This window comes from Chrysochloris asiatica, unplaced genomic scaffold (genome assembly GCF_000296735.1).
Source record: "Chrysochloris asiatica unplaced genomic scaffold, ChrAsi1.0 scaffold00113, whole genome shotgun sequence".
NCBI lineage: Eukaryota > Metazoa > Chordata > Mammalia > Afrosoricida > Chrysochloridae > Chrysochloris > Chrysochloris asiatica.
In genome coordinates, this window is record NW_006408631.1 from 2317317 (window position 1) to 2336730 (window position 19414).

General features: G+C 38.5%; 1 protein-coding gene across 5 annotated transcripts in view; it reads right to left on the reverse strand.

Annotated features, from left to right (window-relative positions):
* Nucleotides 1-19414, reverse strand: part of KCNAB1 (potassium voltage-gated channel, shaker-related subfamily, beta member 1) — a 650886-nt gene that overhangs the window by 75905 nt on the left and 555567 nt on the right. For 3 of the 5 annotated variants that reach the window (XM_006867946.1, XM_006867947.1, XM_006867948.1), the window contains exons 5-8: nt 19237-19281; nt 15707-15751; nt 13816-13859; nt 6121-6207 (exon numbers count right to left, since the gene is read on the reverse strand). In XM_006867946.1, coding sequence (XP_006868008.1) covers nt 6121-6207; nt 13816-13859; nt 15707-15751; nt 19237-19281 — 221 coding nt within the window. The remainder of the gene's footprint in view (nt 1-6120; nt 6208-13815; nt 13860-15706; nt 15752-19236; nt 19282-19414) is intronic. The other 2 variants (XM_006867949.1, XM_006867950.1) reach the window with 1 other exon arrangement.

Consider the following 19414-nt stretch of genomic DNA (forward strand, 5'->3'; position numbering starts at 1 on the left):
CCTCAGAAACCCTATATAGGACTGCTATGAGTTGGAACTGACTCAGGGACACTTAACTACAACAACAACAATCAATGATTATACAAGGGACATGATTTTCTTTTTAGTATCACATGGTTTAGCTCCTGAGTTTCTTTCTTCCATTATTGTTGTTAAGTGCTGTTGAGTTGGTTCCAATTTTGGTGATTCTATATAGAGTACCCAAGGAGCACTTCCTGGGTTTGAGCCAAAGACCTTGTGGTTAGGAGTCCAATACTTTTTCTACAACACAACACCAGGACTCATCTTCCTTCATTGTTGTTGTTAAGTGCCATGGAGTCGGTTCATAGCAACCTTGTATAGCAGGCGTGGGGAACGTCCACCCTGCCAGGACCACCTCAGTTCCAGCCATCACATTGTTGTTGTTAAGTGCTGTTGAGTTGGTTCCAACTCATAGAAAGACCCTGTGTAGGGTTTCCTAGGAGCGGCTAGTGAGTTTGAACAGTTAACCATTGTTGTTGTTGTAAAGTGCCGTCAAGTTGATTCCAACCCATAGCGACCCTGTGGGCTAAATTAATTAAATGTTTAGCCAAATATAGCAGGCTAATTTTTAAGTTGATAATTTTGTATGTCCCATGAATGATGTTATAAGTTGTGACAGGTAAAAGGTCCCCCCCACCCCTGATGTACAAGGTTTCCAAAGATTGGCTTGTGAGTTTGAACCACTGACCCTGCAATTCAAACTGACCTTGCAGTCCTGCACTTATCCTACAGTACCACATCAGGACTCCCTTCCTTCATTAGTATAATATAAATTATGATGTTTCCTTATGAGAGAATCCTACATTATGCTCCTAAAGTTAAAGGTAGAGGTGGGATAGGCAAAATAGGCATATAAAAAGAGACCATTGAAGAATCCCAGATGTTCTGATATCTTATACAAACTATAATTGTAACTCATTTGACCTAGCCTTGATGGCTTGATGATTAGAACTTGAGTAGAGGAAGATTAAAAAAAATTTTTTTGATAAAAGGACACAAGTATAAATTATTACAATTTGATGAACTTGACCTATACTTATGGATGTGGTAGCTCAAAATACCAACTGAGAAGGAAGGAATCTTTAAATAAAGGATCAATCCTATCCCTGCTGTATACAGCATTGATAGGGACAGACACATTAGACATTGGCTACCTAAAATGAGGGGGCTATAAAGGCACAAAATGACTGGCTCACAAGTTTTCAAATAGTTTCAGGGTGTGTGGGGAAGGTAGAATCCCCATTGAATAGTTTTTATTGTCTAGATGGGTCTAGTGAAAGGAGATGGGGATAAGATTCTTATGATTAAATAGTGAGTAATTGTTATCATGACTAATTGTGACTATCACAACTATAATGCTAGAAGTTTTATAACAAAAAGGGAGGAGTAGTTAATCTTACAATCCAGGAACAAAGGATACTAGGACCATCAAGGGAGAAGAGCACGGAGTGGAATGTGGGACCCTATCCAAAGAAACAGCAACACCAGAGATGGAGTCAGAGATGAAGGCATGGAGAGATAAAGCAGCTGAGGACTCTAGACTCATGGGAAGAGAAAGATTGTGTGCTGACGAGGCAGTCTTGCAGAATGTGCCCTTTGGTTGTTTAAATGATTTTATATTCCTGAGTGTTTTTGTGTACATCACAAAATAAACCGAGGGACTAGAAGCATATACTGTTGAATGATGATGCACGGAGGAGACCGTAATCATTGCAATGAAACGATGAGTGTAAAACTGATATTCTCCCATATAAACTATCACTCAATTCACAATAAAACTTTATATATATATATTTGTAAAGAATACTGTTTCAAACAAGAAGGCAGTCACTAGGCATTTAAAATGCTAAGCAACCCCAAACTTTCATAGTCCCCATTAAACCACATTGATTTTGACACTTTCACTGACTTAATAAATTTAGTGCTGTGTTTCAATGTGCCACTAGGAATAGTGTGACATCTTATTATCCTTGCAACAAATATTGTATGTATTACTACAATTTTTATGGTTTGCCTTATCAAATACATAATCTTTACTTAAAAAAAAATATCTTTATGTCAGGTCCATGGATGATCAGTTATTATGAATCTTTCATACTGAAGCTACTTCATGTTGTTGTTGTTGTAGGTACCATCGAGTTGGTACCGATTCATAGCAACCCTATGTGCAGCAGACTGAAACACGGCCTGATCCTGGGCCAACCTCACTACTGGGTCCATCGATGCTGCCACTTGGTCAATCCATCTCATTGGGGGGTCTTCCTCTTTTTCTCTGACCCTCCACCTTACATAACATGATATCCTTCTCCAGTGACTGGTCCCTTCTGACAATATGTCCAAAGTATGAGAGACGAAGTTTGGCCATCTTGGCTTCCAAGGAGCACTCTTGGCTGTACTTCTTCCAAAATGGATCTATTGGTTCTTTTGGCAGCCCATGGCACTTTCAATATTCTCCAATACCATAACTCAACAGCATCAATTCTTCTACGGTCTTCCTTATTCACTGTCCAGCTTTCACATGCATATGAGGTTATTGAAAATACCATGCTTGGGTCAGGCGCACCTTAGTCCTCAAGCTGACATCTTTGCTCTTCAACACTTTAAAAAGGTCTTATGCAGCAGATTTACCTAATGCAATACGTTGTTTGATTTCTTGACTGCTGCTTCAATGAGTGTTCATAGTTGATCCAAGAAGAATGAAGTCCTTGACAACTTCAATCTTTTCTCCATTAATAAGGATGTTGTTTATTGGTCTAGTGGTGAGATTTTTGTTTTCTTTACATTGAGATGTAATCCATACCAAAGGCTGTGCTCTTTGATCTTCATCAGTAAATGTTTTAAGTCATCTTCACTTTCAGCAAGCAAGGTTGTATCATCTGCATATCGCTAGTTGTTAATGAGTCTTCCTCCAATCCTGATGTCACCTTTTTCTTCATATAACCCAGCATCTTGGATGATTTGCTCAGTATACAGGTTGAATAAGTATGGTAAAAGAATACAACCCTGTTGCACACCTTTCTTAATTTTAAAACATTCAGTGTTCCCATGTTCTGTTCGAACAATTGCCTGTTGGTCCAGGTACATATTCCTCATGAGCACAATTAAGTGTTCCGGAATACTCATACTCCACAATGTTGTCCATAGCTTGTTATGATCCACACAATCGAAAACCATTGCATAGTCAAGAAAGCACAGGTAAACATCTTTTTGTGATATTCTCTTCTTTCAGCCAAGATCCATTAGACATCAGCAATGATATCCCTTGTTGCACGGCCTTTTCTGAATCCAGCTTGAACCTCTGAAAGTTCTCTGTCAATGTATGCTTGCAGCCGTTTCTGTATTACCTTTAGTAAAACTTCACTCTCATGGGATATCAAAGATATTGTCTGATGGTTGGGTCACCTCTCTTTGGAATGGGCACAAATATGGATCTCTTCCAATCAATTGGCCAGATAGTTGTCTTCCAAATTTCTTGGTATAGATGAGTGAGTGCCTCCTGTGCCGCCTTACTTTCTTGAAAGAGTTCAATTTTTATTCCATCAATTCCTGGTGCTTTGTTCTTTGCCAATTCTTTCAATGCACTGTACGCTGGAGAGCAAGTTTCAGTGTCTCTTCTGACATCCACTTTGACCTGTTTCTTCTTTTTTGTCTTCTTAATGACTTTTTGCTTTCTTCATGCGTGATGTTCTTGATGTCATCCCACAACAAACTCTTCTGGTCTTCGGTCTTTAGTGTTCAGTGTATCAAATCTGTTCTTCAGGTGATTTCTAAATTCAGGTGGTATATATGCAAGGTCATATTTTGGCTTTTCTGGACTTGTTTTCATTTTCTTTAGCTTCAGTTTGAATTTGCATATGAGTAATTGACGGTCTGTTTCTCAGTCTGCCCTGGCCTTATTTTGACTGATGATATGGAGCTTTTCCATAGTCTATTTCTGCAGATGTAGTCAATTTGATTTCTATGTAATCCATCTGGTGAGGTCCATGTGTATAATCGTGTCTTCTGCTGTCTAAAGTAGGTATTTGAAATGAACAAATCTTTGATTTTTGCAGAATTCTATCATGCATTCTGCAGCATCATTTCTATAACCAAGGCCATATTTTCCAAGTACTGATCCTTCTTCTTTGCTCCCTACCTTTGCATTCCAATCACCAATAATGATCAATACATTTTGATTGCATGTTTGATCAATTTCAGATTGAAGAAGTTGGTAGAATTCTTCTATTTCATCCTCACTGCTTTTACTGGTTGGTGCGTAAATTTGAATAATGGTGGTATTAACTTGGCTTGCCTGTAGGCGCAAGGATATTATCCTACCACAAACAGCGTTGTACCTTATGACTGATCTGGATATGTTCTTTATGACAATAAATGTAACACCATTCCTCTTCAATTTGTCATTTCTGGCATAGTAAATCATGTGGTCATCAGATTCAAAATGGCCAGTACCAGTCCATTTCCGCTTACTAATGCCTAGGATATCGATGTTTATGTGTTCCATTTCATTTTTGACAACTTCCAATTTTCCCAGATTCATACTTTGTACATTCCATATTTCAATTTTCAATGGATGTTTACAGATGTTTCTCTTTATTTTGAGTTGTGCCCATCAGCAATGAAGGCCCTGTGGGCTTTTCTCCCATGGGCTTTACTCCATTGGTGTCATCATGGTCAACTCTGCTTTGAGGAGGCAGCTCTTCCCCAGTGGCATTTTGAGTGCTTTCCAACCTGAGGGGTTCATTTTCTGGCACTATATCTGACAATATTTCTCTGCTATTCACAAGGTTTCAGTGACTAAATATTCAGAAGTAGTTCATCACTCCTTCTTCCTAGTCTGTCTTTGTCTGGAAGTTCATCTGAAACCTGTCCACCATGGGTGACCCTGTTGGTATTTTAAATACTGGCGGTGTAGCTTACAGAATCACAGCAACTAACATGCCACCACAGTTCACTACTTCATAGTGAACTTCTATTCACCCAGAATTGGGAAAGCAGAAAACCCAAAGTAGAACATTTGGTATTGATTTTTAATGTTTCTCTGCATTTGAGAGAGAGAGATAAATGACACAGAAAATACTTTCTATAGCATGTTTTTTGTCAGAAATGCAACATACAGAAAGATACATATCTACTTCAGTCCTTATACCTTTTAGAACTATACAATACCAGACAGGAAGAGCAATCTCCAGAGACTTTGATTTATTACATGATCCTGAACTGCCTTTTGAATCAAGGACTAAATTATCTTCACTATAATTTCATTTTATTATAGTATTTTAATTATTTAAAATTTGGTAATCATTCATATGACAATTAAGCAGAACATTTCTTTTTCCTTTTCTTCCCTAATCTCCTCATTCTTAATCATCACAGACAAGTGATAATCCCTCTGATTGTAAATCTCCATTAACTAAAATATTCTTTTCTCCTTGTCCTCTCAAAGTATCTTCTTTCTCAATCAGCCTAGACAGCTTTCACAAATAAATGCAAATTAAAGAAAATCTGGTTTAAGGAACATTTTGAAAGTTTCTACAGAGAGAAGCTGAAACTGCTGTCTTCAGTTGTAAAAGAAAGGTGACAGAATGCTGCAGATCCTTGAGAATCAACAACCAAATTGCCAATGAGAGTCTCATTTGGAAGCAGCCACTCCTGTAAAACCTTTGCTCATGGTACCTCTTAGTACTTGTTACTGCAGATAGAAAACTAATCAGACCTGAAGTCATGATAAACCAGGTAGATGCTCAGAGGATTTAACCAGAATTAATAATTACTGGGCTATAAACTCTGCCTTAATTTAATTTTGTTTTAGCTGTTGAAATCACAAAAGTGAAATGAGCCTGGAAAAAGTGAGCATTGTACCGCAGACACCATGATCCCAATTCTTTCAACTGCTGAAAAACATAAGGAAGATGCAGGACACTGAGCATTTGCTTTGATGGGAAGTATTGAGTCCGAAAGACAAAGACCAGAAAGGTTTTTAATTTTTCATATTCAATCATATCAATCTGAGTATATATGTTGCTTTCCTACTGTGAGTGGAATAAATCCTCTAGCTAGAATCAATAGCTTTAGTCTTTTTTAATACATTTCATCACTCACCTTCCATGGGGGTGTTACTGTCTGGTCGATTTGCAAAGACAACATCCACATACTCAAGCTGCAACCTCTGGAGGGAGCCCTTCAATCCTGGGAAGTCACAGGAAAAACCCAAAAAGTGCAAATATGAGAACTGTTAGAAAGAGCTGATGCTTAGGCCCCTTCAAAAAATCACCTCCCCCTTTAAAAAAGGCATTGGATAAATTTTTTTAAAAATTTAATACAATGATGCTAATTGGCTCCTTGAACCTTTTTTAAAGTACTCAGAAGTCAAAGGTTGACATTACTCCAACAAAGAAAAATCTTCAAACTTTCTCAATGATACTAGTGCTCGCACCAGAAATATATAGTTGTGATCTTTCACAATGACTAATACGTGGAATCGGACTGTGAACCACAAGGTCAGCAGTTTGAAACTACCATCTGTTCCGCGGGAGAAAGATGAGGCTTTCTGCTCCCGTAAAGATTTACAGCCTCAGAAACCCTGTACAGGGTCACTATGAGTCGGAACTGACTCCACGGCACATAACAACAACAACAACAACCACATCCTGAAGTTGAGTTTAGAATAAAAAGCAGCTTCTCTATGAGAATTCATTTTCCTTCCTCTTGAAAAATCCACATTAATGTTTACTTTAAATTATTTAATGACTTATAGTGGGATGGAGATATATTTATTGCATATTAAACTCATTAGAATAGCATACATCGCAAATAAACAATTGCCTTAACTCCCTCATGTTGTACATATATGTTTTAAAAGCAATGGGAAAGAATTGACAAATGAAGACTTTACTCAGAATTTTACTAATTGCAGCAAAGTTTGAAGAATCACAAATAGAGCTAAGTGCTACCATTTCTTAGTCTCCACATGCTTGAGAAGAAACAAGGACAGTAGATGCTATTGAAACTTAAGAGGTGGAATCTAGAAGAAGACAGTGAGACCTTAAAAAAATCTTGTACCGAAAATCTGTTTCAACCATCAATTGGTTCCTTTTCTGTGCAACATCAGAATTAATTAATTTTACTAAAATTAATACTTTCCTGAAATAGAATGTATTGTATGTGATCTTATGCAACCAAAAGGATGACAGTATTCAAGAATCATTTTCTCTCATTTTCATGAGGCACAGCCCTTCCTTATCAGGCTGTTTAATTCCTCAGAAAGACCAGAGCTTTTTCTTTTCTTATTATATGCATAAAGTTAATTGCATGTTAAATGAGGCTGTTATAAATTTAAATTTCAAACTGACTTATAGGCCAGCCACAATTACTTTTCTGACAGGAAAATGGAGTGCTTGAATATAGTTCCGGAAATATTTTTCATTCATTGAGAAAGGATTATCAGTGGTGGTAGCTTGTTAAAAGAAGCATCGATAAAGAGATGAGAGAAGACAGGTGTTATAAGGTATAATGCCTGTTCTTACAAAACTGCGGTGACTTTGAGGCTTGCTGTATTACCATTTATCTATCTCAAGGGGCAGTTTGGTATTAAATTTACCTTATAAAATGTTATGATATGAGCCACTTTTGGGGGAAGTAACTTTCCTAAGGAGGAAGTAGGAAAGGAAGATCAGGATCGCCAAGCAACTAATAGGGTACCACAAAGTTTAAGGAGTCCTGGTGTGGTGCTGTGGGCTAATGCAAGGTTGGTGGTTCAAGCTCACCAGCAGCTCTTTGGAAACCCTATACAGGATCGCTATGGGTCGGAATCGACTCGACAACAACATCAAGGTTTAAAGGTTGGAGATCTCTACCCTAATATGCTGTGTGTGATTGCACTTGAGTTATTTGACCTTTTACTTTTTAAAATTTTTTGGTGACTCAGTTTTTGGATCTGCAGTGGGGATGACAAAACATACCACCTTCAGAATCATTGCTTCAGAGAGCAAGTAAAATTAGTTGCCAAACACTTTGTAAGCACAATAGTCAATAGAAATTTTATGGTAATTATAACAATTGTGTTCACACTGTCATAGAAATGTTCAGAATGGTGGGGTGATCATGGTGTGTGCTGTGGAGTCGGTTCTGACTCATAGAGACCCTGTATAGGGTTTCTGAGGCTGAAAATCTTTATGGGAGCAGAAAGCCTCTTCTTTCTTTTGAGGAGTGGCTTATGGATTCAAACTGATGACCTTGTGGTTAGCAACCCAATGTATAACCTACTGTCCCTCCAGGACTTCTAAAGATTCAGAGTAAGAGGTGCCAAAGACTGAGTACCAAAGATTTTCACCCAATTCCCTGGTTTTGGAGGGAGCTTTTAATGATAGTTCTGATCCACTGTGGAAGAATGGGCAATGTTTCATTCTGCTGAATGAAACATGAATTTGAGCCAACTCTATGGCAACTAACAACAACACCTGGCCTGCACGCCTGGCACTGGAAACAAGTGTCCGCCTTTCTAATGATGGCCCCTCTGCCACTGTGTTTCTTCCAAACAGCTCCCTGTGGGCTGAGGGTAACTAGGAGAAGCAGCTAGAGCTAATTCAGTATGCAGTAATGCTGCACAAATAGACTTTTCACAGACTAGTTATGACTTAAGGCTTGACTCTTTCATGCAACAAACTCTTTCATGTATTTAGTTTGTAAGATAGAAGGATTTATCCCCATGGAGCAAACATGCATGCTTATAGTATCATTGGTATTGATTCACTGAACACAGGGTTATACTCTTTCTTGGTATTCAGAGATTCAAGTGTACTCACATGAGAATAAGACATGAGTATTGCATGAGGCCAGTGATCCACCTGGTCTCTACTGTGACTCTGAAGTTGAGTAAATGGAGACTGAGGACTGAAGAGGCACATCCAGTTTGAAAATCTCAATCATATAAAGTATTGTAATTCATGGTAACACTATAGGATAAGCATTATACCACTTGCCACAAGGTCAATGATTTGATATGAGTTGGAACTGACTCAATGGCAGCTACCACCAACAATGATCCATGGTAGAGATTTTGGGTTTTATTATACATAATATTAACAAATATTGGTGTGTGGGGGGGGATAAAGCAGGTGGATGACATCAGAGTTCCCTTTTGAACTGATGTTAGGGAAAGTGCAAATAGCGACAGAGGAATTGCTGCTGCACTTCACATAGGGTGTTTGAGTGACAGAAATAAAAGATGACACATAGATTTTTAAAAAGGAACCATGATGTTGCAGTGGGATGCTAACTGAAAGGTCGGTGGTTCAAACCCACCAGCTGCACCATGGAAGAAAGGCAAGAACAACATTACTCTGTCTTTATAGGGTCACTGTGAGTCAGTCAACTGGATGGCAATGAGTTTGGTGTTTGGTTCTTAGGTTTTGGGCCTGAGAAATAAAGGACTCTAACGGGGGAAGAAGGAAACACAGATTGATGGCAGTGGTGACAGCAGGCCTGTGAAGAGTTCTCTTTTGGCCATGATAAGTTCAAGCAGCATGCCAGTCAGCTTCATTGAGCTCTTGGCAGTTAGAGGGATCAGTTTGGCATTCAGAGTATAGTCTATATGTAGGTGAGGCATAGGATTTGGGATAACTCACTGCCATCCAGTCTATTCTGACTCATAGCCACCCTCTATAGGGTTTCCAAGGAGCAGCTGATGGATTCCAATGCTGATCTTGAGGTTAGCAGTCTAATATTTTTCCTACAGAGCCACACCAGGACTCCCTTTAATCAGGTTTTTGTTGTTATAAGGTGTGATCAAGTCGGTACTGACTCATAGCGACCTTAAGCACAGCAGAAAAAAACACTGCCTGATCCTGGGCTAGCCTCACTATTGCTGCCACGCTTGAGCCCACTGATGCTGTCACTTGGCCAATCCATCTCGCTGGGGGTCTTCCTCTTTTTCTCTGACCCTCCACCCTACCAAATATGCCATCCTTCGCCCTCCTGACATTATGTCTGAAGTATGAGAGACGAAGTTTGGCCATCCTGGCCTCCAAGGAGCACTCTGGCTGTACTTCTTCCAAAACAGATGTGTTTGTTCTTTCGGCAGCCCATGGCACTTTAAATATTCTCCTCCAACACCATAACTCAAAAGTATCAATTCTTCTAAGGTCTTCCTTATCACTGTCCAGCTTTCACATGCATATGAGGTTATTGCAAATACCATGGCTTGGGTCAGGCACACCTTAGTCTTCAAGCTGACATCTTTGCTCTTCAACACTTTAAAAAGGTCTTGTGCAGCAGATTTAATCAGGTAGAAATAGCTAAATCATAGCAATATAAAGGCATGCTCAACAAATGTTTCTTTGAGAACCATTTAGGCTTTATATCCAATAAACAGTTATGTTCGATCTCCATTTAGGAAATGCTTGTTGAGCACTGGCTAGGGGCCAGGTATTGTTTTAAGTGTAAGTAGACATGGAAAAATGCATTAACCCTGTTTGTAGAGAGGCAGTGGGCAGCGAATCAAAACCTAATGAGGTTAAGTGTTCCAGCGCAGCTACATGCCATTGCTGAAGGCACTCTTGATCTTGGCCTGTCCCTTGACACTCAGCCAGCCCCTGTGAGAGGTGAATACAGGGGAAGTAGGAGAAATTCTCCCTACCCTGTGATTAGATCTCTAGAAGCTTACTAGAAATTTAATATTATTAAAGAGATAACAAATTATGTTATCTTTAACATATCTTTAAACAGCTTTTAGGTGGCTATAGTAAAATGAAATCTAAGTTTATTTTTCTTTTAGATTCTGAAGTTGAACAGGAACTGTATTGTTTAGAGAGCAGACATTAATCCAACTTAAGCCTATTTTATAGCATGCTAAAGAAGTAAGTTTATTTCAGACATTTGGGCTGTTTGGTGTTGCTAGATATGGATCAAGTGTTCAGTGTTGTTGGTTCACCTGTTTAGAAACAAGTAAATCAGTAGTTTGGAAATTATTGAAATATGCTATACTGTCATCTTTCATAATGACTGCAGATTTGCTTTAATATCTAACTTGAAAAATGTTTTGACCTTAATAATGTACACTGTTGTCCTGTGTAATTTTCTAAGTTTCTTTTTAGTAGATGCTCTTAGTCATAGTTTAAGACACATCTGTTTCCTTGTATAAAATATGTAACTGCATGTCCCTGTATGATCTATGGTCATCCTGGATGGATGAACATGGTACTCTGGAAAGAAATCCTGTGCTGAAGTCATTTAGTGAGAGAGAGAAAAAAGTATCCTTTAATTGAAAAAATCATGAATTATCTTTTTTAAAAAAACCACAAGTTCAAATAGTAGGGTTTAGAACATTTGTAATTCATTAAAAAGTCTCAAGCAGAGTTTACTTGGATAATTTGCTATTCCTGCTCCTAAAATAATGACAGTGAGTTTGTGTTTGGAATCATGTAACAGAGCTGTTGTTTACCTGACAGGCAAATGAAGACTTAGACAAGGGCATTTGACTATAAAAGCACACAAACTAAACAATTTACTTATTCTTGTACTTTAACTTGTCAAAGTATTTCTAGCCCTTTATGTTAGACAATAAAGAATTTAACCCTCTAAATTCTAAGAGTGGCACAAATTGGGGCTTAATAAATATTTGTGGAGTGGTTGAATGAATAAGTAGAATTTTAGAGCTTGCAAGGATCTTGGGATTCTAAATGGAAGTAATAAAACTATTGTTGTTGTTAAGGGCCATCATCCAGTAGGTCCAACTCATGAAGGTTTGTTACTTGTAAATCTAAGAATAATGTATGTAACTGGATCTAAATCAAAGACATTAGGTTCATTGAAAAGGCCTTTTATGTGAAATTAAAACAAAAATCATTATGCTCAAGTCAAATTCATTTTATACAATGTTGTTGTTGTGGTTAGGAGTCATGGAGTCAGTACCTACTTACCGCAATCTTATGTACTACAGAACAAAACACTGCCCGATCCTGGGCCAACCTCACAATTGCTGCCACACTTGAACCCATTGATATTGCTATGTAAACTCCCGTAAAGATTTATAACCTTGGAAATGCTATGCAGGGTCGCTATGAGTTGGAGCTGACTCGGGGCACTTAACAATAAACAACAAACTTAGTCAGATGGCCAGGGCCACCGAGTATACAAGAGTCTAGAACTCTACATGAATTGGACTTCTGTCCTTTTCTCATGGTGCTTTTCAAATTTAATGTGTATATGGATTGGCAATGTTGGACGAGATCACCTTCATCTCAGCACAAAATCTGAGGATAATAATTTGGAAATCTCTTCAAACTTTATTTTGGGTCTAGAAATCTTAACGTTCTTGCCTTTCTGTAACATTTTCCTAATTTCCTAATTTTAGCCTGCTGAGAAATGTCCTGAGCTCTTACCTTTGGTTTAAATGATGAATTGCAATATAACAATACTAACAGGGATAAGAATAACAACAACATAAAAAATTACTGTAATTCTTCAAGCTCAAAAGTTTAAAATTTTTATGTTAGCGGTTGAAACTGGGTTAGCTTGAATTTCAGCTGGACTGGTTTATCCAGCCTGAGAGATTAGTTTCTCTGACTGATTTAAAAGGAGAAGGAATTTAAGGTATTCCTGTTGAGTTGTATGAGGCCTAAAGGAAATGGATTCCAGAGGATTTTAAAAAGAGAGAATTCCAAAATTATGCACACATACTGGCCAATATTAAAATAATGGCAACTCGTGAAGAGCATAGTAGCAGATCTTCTTCATTCTCTTTCTCTTCAATTTCATATTTCTTTGGGGATTGCCAGTGTGAATCATTTTCTGACTCTCCTTCTAATCAACTAGATTCTTAACAAGAGACAAAAGCAAAGCAAAGCAAAACAATAACTTTTGAGGCAGCACACTGCTGTCTTGTCCATTCACTTGATAGTACAGGCAGATTTGGGTCATTTCTCACTGATAAACTCAGTGGTATACGACACAAGTTATGGAGACAACTGCTAAGTACTACGAACTAAGAGGTAGGCTGGGCTCGATTTTATAATGCCAAATGGAACCCTAGGGCCTAAGAAGAGATTCTGTTTAGGTAAGGAGTTTATGAGCTTCCTTTGATGTTACAATGTTTTCATTTATTGTGGCAACTTCAGAGAGCTACTTCCTTGGTAGAGAGTACCCTTGGCCATAGAACAAGGACTAGTTGTTACAGTAATAAGAACAATGAAAACTCTCCTTTAGGGGTGATAAAAATCTTTTGAAATTAGATTATGGCAATGATTGCAAAAGTTGGTAGATATACTCAACCAATAAATTGTATACTAAATGGGTGAATTTTATAGTATATGAATTAAATGTCAATAAAGTTCCTTGATAACAGCATATGTTGTTGTTGTTGTTAAGTGCCATCGAGTCGGTTCCGACCCATAGCGACCCTGTACAAGGTTTTGAGGCTGTAAATCTTAATGGGAGCAGAAAGCCTTATCTTTCTCCCACGGAGCGGCTGGTAGTTTCAAACTGCTGACCTTAAGGTTCACAGCCCAATTCGTAACCACTACGCTACCAGAGCTCCTTGATAATATCATATAGTAATGATTTATTAATGTTCGTAGTAGCTGCAAATGAGAAGAGGTCTAGGCCGTTTGGACTTTCTCTTTTGAATTCCCAGTCTCCCTCTACAATTCTCAACCACTTCGACACTCAACTTCAGGGAGAAACTTGGCCGATTGTGATTCTTTTTATATGTTTTTCTTCTCCCTTCCAATGTGCTTTGAATCTATTTAGTTGAAACCTTTCTTGAATCAGCAATTTACAAATGGAAGCAGCAGTACCCACCTTCGATAATATGTTTTCTTGACAACCCTCTTTCCGTTTCAGCTCTGCCAAGAAAAAGAGGCAAATCACTTTCCTGGGGTGTGCTTATTATTATTATTTAAAATAAATCTCTGTTCTAAACATACAGAAGAATAATCGTTCTTATAGACTGAATTGCTAATTTTACACCTTGTTCTAGGAAAATTCTGAACCTCTGGAGGTTGAGAAGAGAAGGCTGGTAGGCAGCACACAAAGTTCCTTTTCTTTAGAGACTCCAGGAGGTGAATTAACTGTGAACTGTCACCAAGATTTCACCAAAGCTCACATCAACAACTACTCAGCCATGCACATCCTAACCATGTGTAATTTGACACTTGGTGCAATCTTCCCACCTTGTTCTTAATCAATCCTTAGCAAAATAAATAATAAAACCTTGTGGTTCATATTTGTGAGCTTGCTGTTAGGTTACTAGTAGCTTTTTCTGCGAAAGAGAGCAGACCTGAAACTATGTTTTGATGCCCCAAAGAAAATTTAAAACTGCTTTTCTTCAAAATTAGATGAGCCAAGTTTTCTGGAAAGCAAATGCCCGCCCAGACAATTCTCAATTCTCAAATTGGTTCTGGCCTCTTAGAAGGAAATATGAACCACACATTTTAAAATAGTGGAGAAATATTTCTTCAACATAATGATCTTGAACAGCCACTTTTATAAAACATAGTAGTTTATCATTCACCTTTGGTAGCTTTGTATCTTTTATAACTATATTAGGTAATATTGCATGTAGCACTCTACAATATAATGGTTTTTACAGACTGCTTTATTTCCTGTCTATTTTGAAGCTATAAGCAAGGTTTCAAGAACATTGCAAAAGACAAGTAATGGCACCATGAAATCAAAGCACAATGCAAATCCACATTTCTTACAGGCACTATGTTTCTTTCTTTCTTTTTTTACAGACTACACTAGGAATAAGAATCTAAATTTGATCTTTCTGTCATCATATTTATCATAAACAGGTCCAAAAACAACAATTAAGTGGGTCCAAAAACACACACACAAACAACCATAAAGTATATGCACATTTTGATTAGAAGGTTTCTAAAGAAGAATCTGCCCCTGCTCCTATATTTTCTTAACCATTCTCCATCAATTACAGGGAAGTAAATAAGGTTTCTGTTAAGACTCCAACATTCTTTGATATTACCATGAAAAGCGCAGTGCCAACAATCACTCCAGTGTATGGAAAATAGATTGCTGCTTTCTTACATGTTTGTTAAAAAGGCTGGACTTCTAAGTCCTTCCGAATAATGCAACTACCAGTTCAAACACTAGCAGGCCCATCAGAAGCCGATTCCTCCTGTGAAATCAGCTCTGTGTCCCCTACCATCAAGAAAGGACTTATCTTTCATTTGTCCTGATGGCGACTCATGCAGGTAACTTCGTGTTATTCTCCAATGAGATAGTCCTTTTGATCAGTACTCTAAGAGACCTCTGCAGAATGATCAGAGACTTGCACGAGAAGGTAGGCAAGATAATTTTATCTTTGTACTCTATAGATATCTCGGAGTTTGGAGAGGTTTGTGTAGCTTTTCTTCTGTGATGCTTTGTGCTTATTTTCTTTACCCTAAATTTGAACTCTGTTTTGGAAATGGGGCTATGTGTGAGGTTGGTATTAGAAAATCTCCATAAATCACTTAATAACCAGTGACCATATGCTTTGCACTAAAATTTTTTGGGCACAAGTTGCTAAAATGGAATTCTAGCTCAATTGCATGAGAAAAATAAATGAACAAACAAACAAACACAAAAACCCTTTCTTCAAGCCAATTAATTTAGTAAGTTAGATGTACACAGGTAGCCTGGAAGGATGGCAGCAGGAACTTCAAGTTGCTCCTTGTAGTATGTAACTTACTTTCCACCCCAGTAGAGTTTGGTTGTTATGACCAGGCTTGACCTCCTGAAAATTAAACAAACACACAGAGAGGGAAGTATTAAATAAATCATAGACAATTCCACTGTGTTATGTGGTTATTATAGCACCATACATAATTTCTTATTGTACTTTACAGTAAAAACAAAATAAAACAAAAAAACCCCACCTTATTAAGAGATTGTTCTTGTTAAGTGCCATAGAGTCAGTTCTGACTCACAGTGACCCCGTATAGGGTTTCTGAGGAGCCACTGGTGGGTTTGAACTGCTAACCTTGTTGTTCAAACTGACCTTGGAGTCCAATGCTTATCCTACAGTGCCACACCAGGACTTAAATTTGTCAGTTCAAGTCACTGAGATATACAGACAAGGTGGATCTGGTGAGTGGGGATTTGAAGTCAGACCTTCAAGGAAGGAGTTGTAGGGAACTGACTCTTGCTGGAGACAAGTGGGGTGGGGTTGGGGGAGCCCTCCTTCCATGGTGCTTGTGGGTGCATTTGAACCACTGATTTTTAGGCTAGTAGCCAAGTGCAAACTATTTGTACCACATAGGGACCAAGGCATTCACGGGTAGGAACTGATTACATGGTGATATTACTGACAAAGTAAATTATAATAGTCAATAAGATTAAGAGGAAAAAATTTTTTTTTCTTTGAGTGCCTTCTTAAATGGAAACATGATTTTAGGAAAACAGACCCAGCATCCCTCATGCAGGGTTCTAGCAGTTGACTTGCAGGGGAATGAGTGGTGGAAATTTTGTCAGAACACTTATATTTTTCTCAAAGCCACACCCAAGGGCGGGAAAGGCAATCACAACATTATGAGTGTGGAATAAGAAATACATGTTGAGAACTATAAGCATAGAATTTGAAATTGGAAGGTAGAGCTTGGTGTAATTTAGTTTCTTTAGACTTGTAATTGAACTGGACTGATCTAGACAAAAGAAATCATTTGCTAGTCAATAGTTAAGACCAAACATCAGGAGTATTTAGAATAAGGCAGCTGTAAAGGAGATGCCCAGGGGCCCCAAGGTATAAAAGCATGATTAATGATAACCAATGGGGAACGATGGTGACAATTCTGACAACTTCCCTGCAACAAGAAAAATGTGTAGAAAATGTCAGCAACCCCATCCCACTGAAGGTAATTCCCTGAAAAGTAATTTGAGTCACTCTAAATGGACGGTCTACCGATATATGTTGCTGGAGATTACACACCCCAAAAGGGCTGATGTGCTTTCTAGGTTCATCGATCAACCTCATAGTACCTATTATAAGAGCAATCTACCACAGGGAAGCCCAGTCCCCTTTAGCAAGCATTTCCAGAGCTTCCACAAAAGGCTGGACGGAATGTTATAAAAAATGAATGTAGCTCTCTAGATTATTCATAGTAGTCAGGCCTGCCAACGCTGCACATTCTATCCAAACATTGCAGACATATTTTTTCCAAGTCAGGCTTTCTGTAAAACATTGGTGGAATATGGGCGTGCACACTAACATGTCTGTCCAAATAGGAAGTGTAGACAGGAATGTGGTGAGTTATCACTAGCCCACATGGTGGCTCTCAAAGCAACTCTTCAGAGTGAATAGAGAATAATATGAATGTTTTGCACTGATATATCAGAACCTTCAAAATGCTTCTGCACACCTTACCTCATTTTATCAACACAAAACTTCATGAACAGTTACGTAGTCCATTTTACAGGCAGGGAAATTGAGACTTAGAGAAATGGAGTTGTTTATTTGTTGAGGACAACACAACTAGCAAATGGTAGAATCGAGATTAAAATGCTGTTGCTTAATTGAAGCCATATTTTAGACTCAATGCCATGATGAGAAGGCCTGTGTTTTCACAGCCTTGTCAGGGCAGATGTGAACTGATATAAATATTCTGTAACATGGGGAGAGCTTGAGTGCTTAGTTAAAGTAAAGACTGAATGACAGTTTGTAAAAGATGAGTGTTAATATATTTTCTACAAAAGCAATGTGATAGGCTCTGTGGCTGTGGAGAGTTCTGACTGTTAGGGGAGGAGACTTAGTACCCTGATGCTTCCCTTTCTTACTCGGTGTACTGTGGAAGCCTATAGCTCCTGGCTGACTTCACTTATCTCAGTGTCTTGATTTAGTGATGGACAGACCAAATTTCTAATGGGAAGATGCAGAGGACCAGGTGGGACACAAATGTTTTTCCATATTTAAGGATCAATAGTTTTCTCTTAACACACTCGAAGTCTCACAGGGTGGAGGTAGTGGGGAATGGAGAGGGGAGAACTAGGCCACCAACCCTTATTTGTTCATAGCTCCGTAAATATCTAGTTTCCATTTTTGCAAGGCCCATCCTGGTGTGTTAATGTGTTGAACTACAAAGTCAGTTTGAACCCCAAGGTCAGTGGTTCAAGTTCACCAGCTGCTCCTCGAAAACTCTATACAGGGTCGCTATGGGTTGGAACAGGCTCGATGGCACTTAACAATAACATGCTCCTATCAAAAGTTTCTCTCAGAGTGAGAGTGAGCAGCCATGATAACACATGGTGCTCTGTTCGGCCTTTGTAGCTGCTCCTCACAAAGTGAAGTGTGCAAAGGCATTGTAAAATCAGCCTGGAGTTGTTTTCTTTGAAAATGTCCATGCTTCCTAGATTACATTAAACACAAACAAACAAACATGCTAAGATTATAAGTATGGGTACAGAGCACTTTGCACAGGTGTCCTCACCAACACAATAACTGGGGTATTTATGTAGCCATCAGCTGTTCCTGAGGAGTGATGCTCCCCAAACTTGTGCAATGGCCTTTTCTAACCTTTTCCTAATTCTCTACCTATGGTTGAAGAGGTGGTTGTAATGGCTAATATGCTTATTGGAATGGAGGGATATGGCCTTCTTCCACTCCACACAGATACTAAATAGGATTTCTCATTACCAAGGGCTTTAGCCAGAGAAGGTGATGGGAAGAAGTCGACAAGCACAGCCCCTCAAGGCAAGCAGATACCCTGAAGACAGGGCCTCTGGGCACAAAGGAAAGACACTAGTTAATTGTGTTCAGACAAGAAAGCTTTGGGGTGTTTATCCCAAGGGCTTCTTGTTTCATCATTTCTTTGCATCTGGAGTTGTTAATAAAATAACAGTGAACACAAATATGTGTATCTAGTGAACCAGCTCCCTGTCAGCTTGCTTCCTTCACCAAATCACCACAAATGGCAGTAGAAGCCATGAAAATATTACTTTCTTTTATGCACTGATATCTCATGAGTATTCCCCCCTCTGCTCAACCCCATGGTAGGTAATTCATTGTAATCAATGACTAGTCAATAATGTCTGAAGCACAAGTGATGAACTTGCTGACATTATTTTCAAACTATCATAAATCATTTCTTTATCAAGAGTAGATTAAAAAAAAAAAAAAAGCCTTTTAGTCAGGTGACATATGATTTTATTTCCCCTGCTCTGGTAAAAAACAATAGCACTCTTTATAGACCAAAAAAAAAAAAAAAAAAATGATTATGCTGATAATACCTCCAGCCTTTCTTCTTGATGATGCTCCCCAGTATCACTTCAGCCCTGGAGGGAGAAAAAGATAACGCCTTAGCATGTAGTGTCCTTAGGAAGCGAGAGTCAATCCAAAATATCCAAGCCACTCCTTGTTTGAACTCTCAGTGCCTACATATCCTGAAAATAGAAGCCATTCTTGGCT